The sequence below is a fragment of the Zosterops lateralis genome, assembly GCF_965231275.1.
Source record: "Zosterops lateralis genome assembly, chromosome: 6".
In the NCBI taxonomy this organism is placed as follows: domain Eukaryota; kingdom Metazoa; phylum Chordata; class Aves; order Passeriformes; family Zosteropidae; genus Zosterops; species Zosterops lateralis.
Window position 1 is genome coordinate 4,675,172 of NC_139761.1, and position 16,257 is coordinate 4,691,428.

The 16,257-nt window shown below is 40.5% G+C and overlaps 1 protein-coding gene across 2 annotated transcripts in view; it reads left to right on the forward strand.

Moving 5' to 3' along the window:
• Positions 1-9,537, forward strand: part of ARID4A (AT-rich interaction domain 4A) — a 45,057-nt gene extending 35,520 nt beyond the window's left edge. The window contains exons 16-25 of one of the 2 annotated variants that reach the window (XM_083864076.1): positions 382-632; positions 1,939-2,136; positions 3,073-3,157; positions 3,327-3,459; positions 3,645-3,707; positions 4,713-5,843; positions 6,436-6,540; positions 7,996-8,211; positions 8,433-8,579; positions 9,023-9,537. In XM_083864076.1, coding sequence (XP_083720202.1) covers positions 382-632; positions 1,939-2,136; positions 3,073-3,157; positions 3,327-3,459; positions 3,645-3,707; positions 4,713-5,843; positions 6,436-6,540; positions 7,996-8,211; positions 8,433-8,579; positions 9,023-9,126 — 2,433 coding nt within the window. In that variant the 3' untranslated portion in view covers positions 9,127-9,537. The remainder of the gene's footprint in view (positions 1-381; positions 633-1,938; positions 2,137-3,072; positions 3,158-3,326; positions 3,460-3,644; positions 3,708-4,712; positions 5,844-6,435; positions 6,541-7,995; positions 8,212-8,432; positions 8,580-9,022) is intronic. The other variant, XM_083864077.1, reaches the window with a different exon arrangement.
• The last annotated feature ends 6,720 nt before the right edge of the window (positions 9,538-16,257 follow it).

The following is a 16,257-nucleotide window of genomic DNA, read 5'->3' on the forward strand; positions in this document are numbered from 1 at the left end:
GGTTTTTGAACGCTGACAAATTTCTGCCTGTGATGTCCACAGGTGACTGTCAGGAATGAAGATGCCTCCCCTCAATAGTCCTGTACAAACACTTCAAATAATGTTGTTGCTGTAGGTGAACGAGACATTTTGGCCTTTTTATCAGAGCAACAAAGGTTACAGGTCCAAACAAATGTCCTGAAATCCTCTATCAGTTAATCAGAAACTCGTTCTCATTATTCCAAATGAAGTAGATACAAAAACTGGCAGCTTTAATTTTAGTATTTTCAAATACTTTCTTGTCTACAGGGCTTGCATGTCTCACTTTTGTGCTGAGATTTGGAGAGGTTGTGGAGAAAGCAGGTGACAGGAGTTGTTAAACTGATCTTATTTCTGTTCCAGGGACGAAGGAGACTTGCCCGTGATGCAGCCCCTGCTAAAAAAGATGGTGAAGAGGATAAAACCCAAGACAAATTAAAAGACAGTAACAAAGAAAACAAAGATGTAGAGGAAACACCTGAGAATGCAGAAAAGAAAGAAAATGAAACTCCACTAGGGAAGAAAAGCACACCAAAGCAAAAAGAGAAGAAAATTAAAAAACAGGAGGATTCTGATAAGGAGTCAGATGAAGAGGAAGACAGGCAGAGGGAGAGGTAAACACTAACTTGTGTCACCATCCTTGAGTTTCTCTGTGCCATGATTGAGCTGTTCTCCAGGCAGGAGGACACAGACTTGATCTTACTAAAGCGTGAAAATCAGAAACCTTATTCACTCAGACAGGCAAGGAAGGGAACATTTTATTTCAAGCTTGTAGAGCCTGCTGTACTTTCTGGAAGCATCTTCTTGTGCTCAATGCCAGGCAATATTTTTCACTGTCGTTTTACTTGCCAAGGCTGTGTTGGTGTTTTATCACACCAAGCTGACCAGGCTGTAAGTCTGTCAGGTGCTGTCAGGATGGGAACAGCTTGGACACACTTCCTTGGGCAGTTAAAACAGAAATGGCAAATCCTTCTTCTCCTGTGCTTTTAAGGCTTTGCTGATGGCTGGTGAAGTTCCTTGTTTTTATTGTGTGTCTGATGATCAAGGCATCAAAAAGTTTTCTTTAAGCTGCGTGGGTGTTACTTGTCCTCTGAAATGCTTGCCACAAGATAATTGATCTTTCACTGAAGGCCAGCAAATCTATTTCATTAAAAGCAAACCAAAAGTCCTTTTTAATATTTTATTTCTTGCTGACTTTTTTGTAGAGTAATTTCTGATTATGCTAAATTCTCCCTTAAATAGGGAAGGAATTTTAGCTAAAAATAGGTTAGATTGTAGTTCTTCAAAATATGTTTATTTAATATTATTTAAACAGTAGCTAAAGGTGTAATAAGAGGTGAATGTATCTAATAAGAGCTGTGCAGACTCTTTTAAGCTTGGCTGAACACTTTTATGATCAAGTTTTTGTCCAGTGGAATGGTGTTTGTGTCCATAAGAGTATCATTGTGATGGCAATTCAAACTTATGTGCAGTTAACAAACTCTGTAGCATGTTAAGCCAGTTGTAAAAGTACCTTTTTTTATAAATAACATGGCAAAATCAAATATTTCAAAAACTGATGTTAGTTCTTCCTATGCTGTTTAGGACACACAAACAGAGTTAACTTTTATTCCTCTTTGTATTATCAAAATACTAATTTAAAAAATAGTCTTTAAGCTTTGAGGTAGTTGTATGCTTTATGAATTGTGTTTAAATTTTAATAAAACTTTCTGGATATTTTTGACATTTAACCCTGTTCTCCCTAAGTTCTATTCTTGATTTCAAAAAAATCTGTTCCTAAAGAAGCTTCAGAGACAAGACAGGGTGCAGAAAATGAATTTCTTTTTCTCTCATAGCCTTTTTCCACCTTGACTCCTCTCTTTAAATTTTAAAATATGATTGTCACTAATTAGTGGGCATTTTAAATACATTTTACTGCAGGGAAGAAATTGAGAACAAAGGAGAATCAGAAGGTGAAGAGGATGAGGAGGACACAGAACCCTGCCTGACTGGAACCAAAGTGAAAGTAAAATATGGACGTGGAAAGACTCAAAAAATTTATGAAGCCAGTATTAAAAGCACAGAAATTGATGATGGAGAAGTTTTATATTTAGTTCATTACTACGGTTGGAATGTAAGGTGAGGATAAAAAACTGCCTTTCATTTCTTTGTTCAAAGACTTATTTGCAAAAGAAATTTTGGATTTTAAGGAAACAAAGTATCCCTGATATTTATTGTGTCTGTCAGTGTTAGCACCAGCAGACTTTTCTTTAAGGGAGTCATTGATAATAGTGAAGATATTTACAATTAAGTGTATTAATCACTGGAGTTTTGGCAACAATATATTCTTGTATTGAATGTTACCTGATTTTAAAAATGCTTCTCCTGTCACTTAGTCTTCATAATACTTTATATACTTCTGGTATATAACTTGTGGTATTCCAAATCCATAGGCAAATTCCTTTCTGTGGCAACATGAAGTTTGAGTGTGGCAATATTCCCCAAATATTTACAGCTTTCCTTTACCTTATTAATACCTTTAGGAGATTTTTGAAGAGCATTAATGTGTTTTTACTTTTCAGAATCTCATCCAGTTTGTTGCCATAATTTAAAAAGTTTACCTTAAAAAAAAAAGTACATTTTCCTGCTGAGGCTTGATATGGTGAAAACTGTCTTATGTGTATGATGTGGAATAACTGACCCTTCAGAGCTGGCTCAGTGCCCTGAGTGTTCCAGTGCTTTGCTGGTGATGGACAGGGAAGTTTGTGCCTTCATTCCCTCATCCCATAAGGTTTATTTTAATGGACTGGAAATGTCATTCACCTTTTTAAGGCCAGATAGTGCAGGAGTTGTAAATATGTGTTCTGCTCTCAAGGAATGGTTTGGGTTGGAAAGGAAATCCCATCTCATTCCAGCCTTCTGCTGTCTCACGGTCCTCTGAGCCCTGTCCAACCTGGTGTTGGCCTTTTCCTACCTCATTAATAAATATTTTATGTAATTCAAGTATTTTACTCCTCATCTTCAAACAACATTTTGATGTGCAGTGATAACAGCATTGTTGTCATTCCCTTTCAGGTATGATGAGTGGGTGAAAGCTGATCGGATTATCTGGCCAGTGGAAAAAGGAGGACCAAAGAGAAAACAGAAGAAAAAAACAAAAGTAATGATTTCAATGAGTTTGTTGTAGTATCCTATTTAATGACTAGCAGTGTTCCTGTTAAAAAAAAAAAATTAAAAAGTTATTCAGTCCACAGTCTAGTTTTTAATAGAGCAAAAGGTTTGATAATCAGCAGTGAAGCATTATTTAAAATCCACTGTTTCCCCTGCAGAATAAAGAAGATGGTGAAAAGGAGGAGAAGAAGGACGAGGAGAAACAAAAATCCAAGCGTGGGCGGCCCCCTCTGAAATCCACCCTCCCCTCCAACACGTCCTGCAGCCTCCCCAAACCGCCCAACAGTGAAGGTAAATCCTGCTCCAGAGGTGCAGGGAACAGCGTGTGCTCCCCACCATTCCCAGCTGGAGCCCAGGGTGCTGTGGTGGCCTGGAGCTGGCTGCATGTGAGCTCTGAGGTCCCTGCTCTGCCCCAGCACCGAGCCCGGGAGCTCCTTCCGCTCGATACAAATTAATTCTTTCGATTTTAATTTTAGCAACACCTCGCAGGCAGACCAGACGTAGCTCAGGAATGTTTGATTCTGATAGAGGATCAAACGGTGAGTGATCTCAGCCCTGTGTATGCTTTGGAGGCTTTTTTCAGTACCTTTTTGAAAAGAGGTTTGGTTTTTATTTTTTAGGGATTTTTTAAACCTTCTTTTTTTTATTTTATTTTTTTTCCCTTTCTCCTTGTAAATTTTATTGAGTAAGCAGTTGAGCTGACACTGCTGAGGAGCACAGCTTGCTCACAGAAGAGCAGTGACTGTACAAGTCATTCCATGTTCTTCAGCCAGAACCTTTCAGTCCTGAACAGGCCAAATCCAGTGCTATAATGATAGTCTTTATTGTGCTAATTAAGTCCTCAACCTCAATACTCCATCCTGCAGCAGAGCTGTTAATTATACACAAATGGCAGCACATCTTTGGTGTTTCTAAGCCTCTCTGAACAAGAGCTGAAGTGAAATCACTGTCTCCTTTTAGTACAGGTCCCTGAATAATCTTCTGGTCGTGTACTAATGCTTGCTCTCTGTGTGGTGCATCATTTGTACAATAGTTGAGCAATGAAATGTCCATATTTGGGTTTAGAAGGTTTTTATTTTGGGGTTTGGGTTGGGTTTTTTTCTTTGCATGGAGGGGAGAGAAGTCTTGTTTTTTGGTTTTGTAGTGTCACATGGGAGAGGCAATATCCATGGGATCAGGGGGATATGTAAAATTATTTTTGCTGCAATAAAATGTAATTCATTTGTATTGTCTTATTTGAGAAGTAGGGGTAGGAGAATCATAGACTTTAACTAAATCACCTGAGTCAAGAGCATCATCCAGATGCTTCCTGAACTCTGATAGCACCACCACTACTGCAGTTTCATAGAAATTTAAGTTAAAAGTAAGAACTGTAGCAACTGTTTTGAATAGTGCAGGATTTTTAAAGTTTAAAATTAATGCTGTAAACTGATGCTGACACCACAGATTACTGAAAACAGGGAGTTTTGTGAGGTTCAAATAAAAAAGTCATGCTGCAATTAATTATTTAGGGTGCTCTTTGCTTCTTTTTAAATTTTTTTTAGACTCTGGCACATCTGACAGTGAAGCAGATGAGTCATCTGAAAAGAATTTGAATGAAGAATTTTCTTCAGAAACTTCAGAACTGGAAAAAAGTGAAAAACTCCGTGATGAGAAGCTGGATGAGGAAAACCCAAAGATTTCTCACGCGCTGAAGGAAAACGACAGGACTCAAGTGCAGCCACTAGAAACACTGAAACTGGAAGTTGAGGAAAGTGAACAAATCGTTCAAATTTTCGGAAATAAAATGGATCAAATTGAAGAAATCAAAAGAGAGGTTGAAAAATCACCTAAGGGAAAAGGGAGAAGGAGCAAGACAAAGGATCCCTCATTGGAGAATGCAAAGATTGCACCAGGAAGCCAGGAAGAGGTGACAAATGAATCTCTTACAGAACCTGAAAGATTAGATGTGTCTTCCTTGGACTGTAAAGACATTTCCAGCACTACTGCAAGTGAAACAGAGCCCTCCACGAAAGATAAGAAACTTTTGAAAAGGAAAACATTGGAACAGGCATCACCCGAGAAGAGAAACCGGCGAGAGAGTGAGATGGAAGTGCCAAATATCGTATCTGAAGAGAGGACCAATGAATGTACAGGAGCAGAGGAATGTAGAGGGCCGAGTGCTGAGGAGTCCCTCAGAACTGAAAACGAGGAGATGCCATCCCTGGTGGCGGAATCGGTTCCTCACGGTCCGGAGCTGAGGAATGACAACTTCCAACGTCCGGCTGAAGCCACCGAGAACGTCCCCTTGAAAGATGAGGACGACACGATGCCTCAGATCGGCCCTGAAACCTTGCTGTGCCATGAAGTAGACCTGGATGACTTGGATGAGAAGGAGAAGAGCAGCAGTGAAGACACAATAGCAGAAAAGCCAGACCCCAATGCTTCCAACTCTGCCCCCTCTGCCTTAGCCCCCAGTGTCCCCTCGAGCTTCCCGGTGGCCTCTCCCCTGGCCCTCAGCCAGGACGAGTCGCGCAGCATCAAGAGCGAGAGTGACATGACCATTGAGGTGGACAGTGTGGCAGAAGAGTCCCAGGAAGGGCTCTGTGAGAGTGAGTCTGCCAATGGATTCGAAGCCAGTACCACCTCCAGCAATTGCAGCATTGCTGGGCAGGAGAGAGAGGTGGGAGAGAAAGGTGAGCATTTCCTGGAGGAGCCATTCCCTGCTCTGATCCTTGCTGAGGGTGTTTGGAGACTGGTGTCACTTGGCTAAAAACTGCTGGTCTGTTTTGTCTGCTGGTTAGAGATTCACAGAATGGTTTGGGTTAGAAGGGACCTCAAAGCCCATCTTGTTCCAGCCCACTGCCATGGGCAGGGGCACCTTCCACTATCCCAGGCTGCTCCAAGCTCCATCACGCCTGTCCTGGAACACTTCCAGGGATGGGGCAGCCACAACTTCTCTGGGCAACCTGTGCCAGGGCCTCAGAGTAAAGAATTTCTTCCCAATATCCCACCTAACCCTGCCCTCTGGCAGTGTGTAGCCACTTCCCCTTGTCCTGTCACTCCAGGCCTTTGTCCAAACTCCCCTCCAGCTCTCTTGGATCCCTTTTAGCCCCTGGAAGGGGCTCTAAGGTCTCTCCAGAGCCTTCTCTTCTCTGAATAGCCCCAAATCTCTCAGCCTGTCTAGTTTTAAATTTCTTTGTCGCTTATAAAAAGAGCTTTTTAGTAGCAGAAGTATTTGAGATGTCTCATGTTTTATTTTTGTTCTTTTTTTTCCTCCTCTCATAGGTCAAAAAAGACCCAGTGACAGCAATAGTGGAACACTGGCAAAAAAGCAGAAGCGAACTCCAAAGCGAACCAGTGCTGCAGCCAAAAATGAAAAGAATGGAACAGGTAAATTCCTGCAGGGAGGGGAGGGGGAAGGTTTTCCTGTCCTGGAAATATCTGTAAGAACCTACTGTTCTCATGTTACAAATCATTTCCAGTGGATGGGACTTCCCTCTCAAGGTGTTTCATTTTTATTCGTCGTGACTGTTGGTGATAAACTGGAGAGGAGTTCTGAGCTCTGCAGGAACAGTGTAACTGGGAAATCTCTTGCTACTTTATATTACTCACTTAGGAAAAAAAGCTCTAAATTATTATTTATATCAGCAGTTACTACATACTTATCATTATGCTGATTTTTAAATATTGGATTGGTTATGAATTTGGGAGAGGGCACATTTAAAGTCTTAAAACAAGTGTTTCTCCTGGGAAAATGTCAACATTTTTGAAATATGGAAAAATGTATTTTCATCCAAAGGAATTTTGTCTAATTTTTTTCTAAAGCATGTGACTATTTTAAACTTGCTATAGAAATCTGGATTTTTCTGCTTCTGTAGCTCATTTTTCAGAGAATCACAGAATGGTTTGGGTTGGAAAGGACCTTAAAAATCATCTTGTTCCAAGCCTGTGCCATGGCCAGGGACACCTTCCACTATCCCAGGTGGCTCCAAGCCCCATTTAACCTGGCCTGGAACATGACCAGGGATGGAGCAGCTGCAGTTTCTCTGGGCACCCTGTGCCAGGGCCTCACCATCTTTATTATAAAGAATTTCTGTCTTATATCCCATCTATCCCTGCCTTCCTTCAGCTTAAGGACATTCCCTCTTGTCCTGTCACAAAATTTTTAACAATCATCGCTTGAATGAATCAGTGGTTTTGGCTTTGTGGCAACACTTATATTTCTAAATATCAAACTAAAATAGTAATTATCTGATACAGACTATTCAGATATATTTAACATGCCTGTGGAGAACTTGGCAGTTACTGTGGGAATCTAAAATACTTGAATATATGAGCTAAAAATTTTCTGTTACATATTGAACTTCTGTTGTTTTAGTCATGTTTCAGAACTGTTCCTTTAGATGTGTGAAGAAGTTTGATAACTAAATACAATTGTGTGCTACCTACCCATAGTAATACAGATTTAATCTTTAAGAAAAAGTTTTAGATTTAGAAAGCTAAAATAGGTGATGTAAGACAGTTTATCAGTGCTCTAATATTCTAATTTTGCTAAGTTTATTTATTATTTCTGTGAAGAAATTTGGCTATTACTTTTTAACTAGGCCTATTCAGCCCTTGAATTCTCCTTCACCAACCATGATTATTACACTTGAGTGTTCAGTGCATGTTGTGTCTGATCAGGTTATCCATGGAATCTGAGATCATTATTCCTTGGGTGTGTTTTGGGATCTTCTGAGCAAGAAGCAGCAGTTTTTTCTTAATCATGGTTTCCTTACTATAACCATAATTTTTAAAATGTCAGTGTGGAGGTTTTAAGTCCTAATTAATTCTTTTTTCCTGCAGGACAAAGCAGTGACAGTGAAGATCTCCCTGTCCTGGACAGTTCCAGTAAATGTACTCCTGTCAAACACATCAATGCCTCCAAACCCCAGAAGATTTCCCGCTCCCCTGCCAGAGTGATTTCTCCTCACATCAAAGATGGAGAGAAGGACAAGCACAGGGACAAGCACCACCACCAGAATGCTTCACCCAGAGTCTACAAATGGAGCTTCCAGCTCAGTAAGGATTCTTGAAATTGACTTGATTACAGGGAATTTGTGAGAAAATTTGTTCTGAAAGAAAAACATGGAAATTTTGGGATTCTAATTTAGGTGTGGGCCTTTTCTGGCATAGTTATGGGAATGTTTTATCTTCCATACTGGGTCTTACATCATCTTAAGAACTGCATTCATTTGTTTAAAATCACCTTGACAAAGCTATTTTTTTCTTTCCACTTACAGATGAACTGGACAATATGAGCAGCACTGAAAGGATCTCTTTCCTACAAGAAAAACTCCAGGAGATACGAAAATACTACATGTCCTTGAAGTCAGAAGTAGCAACCATAGACAGGAGAAGGAAACGATTAAAAAAGAAAGACAGAGAAGGTAAGGTTGAGGTTTTCTTTATGATTAATGAGGAATTAATTTGTTTGGAAATGGATAACTCATAGCAATTTGAGTTTAAATGATGATATTTTAGAAGAAAGAAAGATGTTAGCATCTGTTTGCATGCATATTTAGAATATTTGTGGCTTTTTGGAACTTGAACCTGACAGAAATGTTTGCTGACTCTTTTATACTGTAGTAGAAACTTGGACTTCCTAGTGCAAGTGTTTTCATTAGACTCATGAGTTACCTTTTCAGTATTGGGTAAGGCTAATCCTGTGTCTGTGAATACAGCAGTGAAAGCAATTGGCAAAACCTCTATATCAGTTTTTGTGCCTGTGTTGCTGCTTTGACGTCTTTTACATAACCTGATAACCAAGGAAATCTTCTTTGTGAGCTGTTCTTTGATAACCTAATGCTGATGTGTTGTTCTGTGTGTTCAGTGTCCCATACAGGAGCATCCATGTCATCTGCTTCCTCAGACACTGGAATGAGCCCCTCGTCCTCCTCTCCTCCCCAGAACGTGCTGGCTGTGGAATGCAGGTGATGAACATTTCTCTGCCTTGCCAGCAGCTCCCTGCCATGGACATAAACCCTGAAATTCAGCCACAGAAAGCACTCAACTGGTTGGACATTGCCAAGTATATCCTGTACACACTTCCACTGCTGGACTGTACCTGTTTCCCCCCTCCTACCCTCTTCTTTTGTTTAATTTACTGTTCAGAGAACTTAAGCTCATTGGTAACTGAAGGTTTGTAGGCACAACGTGACATCCTTGTCATTGTGTTCGTTTTTGTTTCTTGTTTTGTTTCTTTTTGTTTTGTTTTGTTTTTTTTCCTAACACAGAGAAAGGGCACTTATCAAATTTGCAAAGTTATGTCCAATGAAGCATTCAGGTGTTCTAGGGTGATCTTAAAAAAAAAAAAAATGTAAAAAAAAAGCAAGTGCACCAAGCAGACATCAGAGTATTATCCAAAAGAACTGAGAAACTGCTGCACTTTCACCGAGCTGTGGGTAACTCTTGGTGAGTAGTTCCTCTTTGTGGAAGCACTTGCTATACAGAACTGCCAAAGTATGTGTTCAGCAATGTGCCCAGTTTTAAAGCTGTAAATGGGACAAAATAAATTGTGAAAGGAAGTGTAGTTGACTGAAAACTACAGTTGTAATAAGTCTTCCACTTTTTATAGGATTTTTGAGCACACAATTATGCAAATGTTTTAATGTTTATTAATGTTTACAGTGGAATTGTGAATAGGTTTTCAGTGGACTATCTTATCCCTTGACAAAAATATTTTGTCTTTTTTCTATGTAATTTCAGAGTTTTTATTTTGTTACAAAAAGACGAAAAATGAAATATATAACAACAATGAAGTTATTTAACAAGATTTCTAAAGCTGAAATTTTTGTGTAAAATAAGGTATCTTGCAACTTGTTAAATATATTTATTCAGACATTGGATGTTGTATTTTTATGTATTTTTTAAAATATTAATAAAATTGGAAAAAAAAATAAATTCTAGGTTAGTTCACTCTTTGGACAAAACATCCTTATCAGTTCTGGCTCTTCAGGAGGAGTTTATCCAGTAGCCAAACCTGTACTTCCAATGGGTCTGTCTACAAATCCTCCACCACACAGATCTGCCAGCAGGCATCTGGGTTAAAAATCAAACTCGATTTGGAAACTTTGGCAGTCCTAGTACTTAACCTTGTTTGGAGGAACAAAATTTATTTGGGTTGCCCTTAAAAAGATGCTTTGTCACAAGTTCTTGTGTTTGCTGTACTGCCGAATAAATTTATATCTCCCAAAGTTGAGATGCACCGATAAAGTAAAAAGCGACTGTGTGTGCTCTGCCTGTGGATTGTCCCACGGGCAGGTGCAGTTTGTAAATAACTCTTCCAAACCCGTGTATTTAAAGCAGTTTGCATATACATTATGTATAAAAAGTGATTTTTTTAAAAACGATTTTTTTATTCATGTTTGTACATTGAGAGGGGGCCCCGAGCCCCTTTTTCTGTGTTTAATATGCTGTAGAATAATAACATAGATGCTCTAGACTGTATATCAGGATATTCTGGTTCCAGACGGCAGAAGGTCAGGAGGAAACACTAGTGATGGGCGTAGCATTACTGAAAGTGATGTTTCTTGAAATTTCATTTTACAACATTTGTCAACTTGTGATTCCAATTCCTTCCATTTTCGCAGAAAATTAAAGAAAAAGTACTCTTGTAAATGCACTTTTTCTGTCTTTTCTTAAGCAAAGCAGAACTATTTCAATGTAAGATAAATATGGAGCTCACTAGACAGCGCTAATAAAGGCCATGTTTTAAACATAGGCTTTATATTCTATTTTTATTTAAGTGATTGTTCTTGTAAATGTCTGGACTTTACCCTAAATAGGAAAGTTAATCTCCATAAATTACTGTAAAGACTTTTTTCAGAGCTAACTTTTACTTGTTAATCTTCTAATAGCTACGAATAAAAAGCAATACTCATTTAAAAGGAAGTAACATGGGTCACATGTTTAATACTTGCAGAAGCAATCCAAAATCTGGGGAAATAACAGGATTAATGACAACTTGTGCAGATCTCTGATATCTAACCTGTGTGCACACTGTTGAGATCTTAAACAGGCACAGAGGATGGAGGAGCTGCTGCCCTGGCCTGGATGTTCCCCCCGTGTGTTCTCAGCTGAGTGCTGCTCCTGTCTCTTAGGAATGTTTAAATCCCTGCTTGGAAGGCTCCAGGTATGCTCCAATGAGACATGGAAACCCATTCCAGCCCATTGACAGGGAGAGCTTCCTCTCCCACCTCCTTCCCTCACACTGCTCACCCCAAAACCAACTGCTGTTATTCTGGCAGAGCACTAAACCTGCAGGGAAAGATGCATTTTCTGCCAAGCCACTGGCAAAGCCTCCAGCATGTCACTGATTTCATGGTTTTATCTCTTTGGGAAGGAGCCCATCAGATTATTCAGTAAAAGTTTCCTGTGATGTTTAAAAATATCACAGGGAAAAGAAAACTGGCTGTCATCATTGGGCTGTCCTGGGTTAAAGATGAAATCAAGAAACTCTAATGAAATCTATGATTTCTAAATCTGCAATAATCCCCTTATTGAAGCCTTGTTGATGCAAATTCCAAAGTGTCTTTCACTGGCTGAAAGTTTATCCTGTTGAAGACACAGTGATTATGATTATACAGAATTGGGATTTTTTAAATAAGAGATTAGGTATTGTGTTTCTGAGACCAAGCAGAAGTAAAGCATCCCCTTGGCAGTTTTTGTGCTGTTCTCCTGCCTTCTGATCTCCTACAGGTTTTCTTCAAAATCATACTTATTTCAAGCTTCATTAGAAGGTTAAAAAAAATTAAATAAGATACAGGATCCAACACTGTTAAAAAGAACAAGGTAGTAAGAGAATCACACTCTTCCTTCATTTCCTGCAATTGATACAAAGAACTGCTGTCAGATGCTGGCAGACACCTTATTTTTATATTGGCAAAAATCTGAAAGATGGAAAAACTCAGAATGTTTCCGTGCAAGGACATAAGGTAAGATTAATTTCCTTACTTGTTTTCATCTTCACTTCCTTTCCATGGAGTGTATCAGCTACATTTGTACTAATGAGCTTTTATTTTCTAATGTGAAAGTTTAGCAACACCCAGTTAAATCCCTGCTTGTTTTTGGCTCCTCCATCAAGTTGCTGGTGGCTGAGAAAGTTTCTCCTGCTTAATCAGCCTGAACAGATCAGGCAAGAGAAGCAGAGTTGTCAGAACAATAATAACAAGCCATTGTTGTGACAGAGGTTAAACAGATTTTCAGTAGTAATTATCAGTGAAAGAAAAGCATAACAAGGGCAAAGAAATGTGTGTCTTCATAAAGGAGATGGTGTATCTGACCTTCACAGGGAGCAGCAAAAAAGGTGATTAAATCACTGTTAGTGCTTTTGTGCATGCTTCGGTCTAATTTTTTAAAAGGTGCGGTATTAGAATAGACAGAAATTTTTAAAATGGTTACATGGTCTCATTTTTTGTAGGGGGAGCCATGAAGAAATGGCTACCAAAATTACTCAGGATGGCTTTGATGTGGAGCTGGGAAGAGAACCTGAATCTAAGGATTGTCAACTCAGTCATTATATCCACTACTTCTCTGCAGACAGGTTTGTCAACCAGATGGAATATTACAGTAAAAAATTAATGCTTTTATAACATGTTCTTTTTTCCCCCCCATTAAAAATATTCTTGGATAGCCGAGGCAGCCAAATGGATTTTCTGGGCACCATTTACTGGAATTCTTTTACAGCAGTAAGTGTAAAGAATGCTGTTGTCCTCTTTTTAAGAAAAAGAGCAAGTTTGGTTTGATGGCTTGAAAGAAATCTGACATGAGCCAGGAGCCAGATTTACCAGCTGAAATAAAAGATTAATGTGTTCACAAAAGTATGTTGAGTTGTTTACTTCACTGCGCCCCTGCCTTTGCAAAAATTATGCACTGAAATCTGGTTATTTTTCCTTCTCTGGTCTTGGGATTTTATTATTTGCTACAGTGTGCAGGATAAAGGCTCTGGAGATGTGGGGGACATAATAAAACAGTGGAACCAAAGGGGATATTGCCAGAGGCTGACTCACTGTAATTCCAGGGCTAAGGAAAATGACATTTTATAATTAGCTCACACTATTAAGCTTGCTCTCAGATTTTGAGAAATTCTGTCATTCTCCCATATTACGTCACAGCAAACAGGATGGGATTTTAAGAGGTGTCAGAGTTTAAAATCATTCACCTTTATCAGTTACCACTGAGTAGTTGGATTTACTTGGGGTCTTTTGTTTGCTCTGGAGATCTGTGAGTCCCCCAAATTCCAAAAGTATTTATTTGTCCCATCTGTTGCTTTGGATGGATATGTAAATTTTTTTTTTTTTTGTGGGTTCCAGTGGTTTTGGTCTGATGGTGTGCTTGTTTTAATGCCAGTGAGTGGTGGATTTTATGGTTAACCACAACCCAATGACAAATACTCACTGTGCTGTCATTTAAAGAAAACTGGAAGGATGAAACTGCCAATTGTGAAAGCAGTTTTTCTAAGAATAGGACTTGTCTTGTGCCTTCTTTGTTTGGAATTATCTTTATGCTGTTGTTCCTGCTCCTTCCCATTTCAGAGGAACCCTAAATTCTGCCTCAGAGCAGGTTGGTTCTGCTTCAGCTCTGCAGCTGTTTACATTGGTTAAAACACCCTTGTGCTGCTGCTTATCCCACACCAAGAGTTTTCCAGCATGAGAAATGTCCTTGTTTGATGCCACTTGGCCTCAGTGCATCAGCACAGCTCCCTCACTGCAGTAACCACGGGAGCTTTGCTTCACTTTCCCTCTTGCAGTGTTTGCCAGCACAGAAAAGCTGCCCTGGAGCTCTGCTGGAGCTGGGACAACCTGCAGGGGGTTGTTACTCGTGTGTTTAACCCTCACCCTGAGCCTGCTGGTGAGGGATGCACTGCTCTGGGTTGGTGCTGTGGGTGATTTTTTGAGAATCTCTTGATTTTCCTGCTGTTCAGAGTAACCCAACATTTCCATTCCAGCACTGTGGTGTCTTCAGCTGTTCCTAAACTCCTCCTCTAATCCCTCATCTGGGTACAGCTTGACCTAATTTACCGTGCTCCTGCCAGCTATGCCAGTTTCACAAGGAGGGGTAAGATGTGGAATTTGTATGAAATACTCTGCTGTGTATTGCACAAGAGTGTTTTTTCTTTCTGTTTTAACAAGGCACTTGTTTATGTGGATGTGTAACTTAAACCCATCTCTCTTCAGGCACCTTTATTTCCCTTATGAATAAATAAAGCTATTTTAAAAGAAAAAAAGAAAAACCCCCAACCCTTGATTCCTTCTGCACATGGTCTGCTGCCCACCCTGCAGGTGACCCTTGTGTGCCACCCCAGGGGCAGGGGCTGCCCTCAGATGGGCAGGACAATCCCTCTCTGATAAGGAAATGTTTTGGCAGTGGAACCAGTGAGAGGTAAAATTTTATGTTGGTCTGTGCAGGTATTTTTGAATGTGATTAACTCAGAATATGAGAGCAGCCCCATTTAATCCTGTGGGAATAATTATGGAATAATGTTTTCCACAGGCAGTGCAGGAGGGAGCTGATTTTTGTGGCTGTGGTTTGGCTGCTGCTGTTCTGGTTTCCTGCTTTTCCTTTGGAGAACCCTGAACAATTGATGAGAATGTGATTTCTCTTCAGCTCAGAGGCTCTGGGCAGCATCCCTGTGCAGGGTAACACCTCTCTGTGCCTTGGAACACTCAGCTGATGCTCCATTCAGCCCAGAGCTGGTTTCATACAAAACCTTTCCTGTTGGACTGTCCCAGTGCACAGGGCTGACACTGCTCATCATCCCCTGCAATGTCCTGCCTGCCCCAGAGCCTTGCCTGGAGCTGGGGATGTGCAGGCAAGCAGTGAAATGTGTTGTCTTTTCTTCCACATCTTCCATAAGACATTTTCTTACATCTCTGAAGAACAAAAGAGAGTTTGGATAGGAAGGGACTCTTACAGATAATCTATTTCCACCCCCCCAGGAGTATCTGTTTGTCCCCCAGCAACCTCTGTGGTCTCTGAGTACCCCCAAGGTTGACCCTGCCCCTTTCCTGTGCCCCAGGATCCATCATCATCCTCCAAGTGCCTCCCTCTGGTGTGACCCAGCCACCTCCCCGTGCCTTTTGTAACACAACACCACTTTAATCTGAAGAAACAGTCACTAATGTACTTCCCCGATCTAATTCCAGTTGTTGCTGTAAAAATGTTGTAACGTGCATTTTACCTGACACTGATTGTGAAGAACCTGCTGCTCCCTGACACCAAAACACAAAGGAGTGTGAAGTTAAAGTAAAACATAATTTTAAATACCCTCCCATACAAAGCAGAATTGTAACTTTTTGAGTTATTTTAATGCTGTCCTCTGCAAATTCAAGTGATGCAGTTCAGGTGTCAGAAGCTTTGATTGCTTTTACAGCTTTTAGAGTTTGGGCCAAACTCATTCAAGGAATTTTGGAGCTGAGCTTAATGGATTCTCTAAGATTTGAACTGGATTTCTCAAATTCCATGTGCTGACTTCCCAACTAGCTAAGAGAAAATGCTGAAACAGGAGCTGTTGCTAAGCTCCAGCTCCCAGAGTGGGGAATGCCAGAGCACAGAGGATTTGCCTCCTTGCTCTGAAGCCACAGCCACACTCAGTGTTTCACCCACACTCCCTGACGACACAGCACTGCAGTCACTCCTTTTCTTGCCTTCCAACAGAGCTCAGCAGTTGAAGCTCTCAGCAGGGGATTACATAAATTGGGGCTTTGCTTTTATCCTGGACAGAATTCAAGGAGCCTCTATTATAATCTTCCAGCTGATTGATCTGATGGCTGTGCCAGCACTGCTGCTGTCCAGGGCACTCTGGAGCAAGGTTCTCATTTGACCCTTCCTGCTGAAATCTGTTCTGGTTTCTGTGGGCTGAGGAATAATTGTGTGTGCTTCCAGCAGGAAGGATCCGTGTTCCCGTCGCAGCTGCAGCGAGTGTCTCCTCCAAATGAGTGTCTGTTTACCAGCTCAGTTTCATTGAGCTGGTTTTTGGCAGGCTGCCCTCCTGCTCCCTCCCCTCCCACCTCCACTTTGGCTCACTTTTTCCACAGCTTTCTCAGTATTCCTTCCTCAGCAAATTCC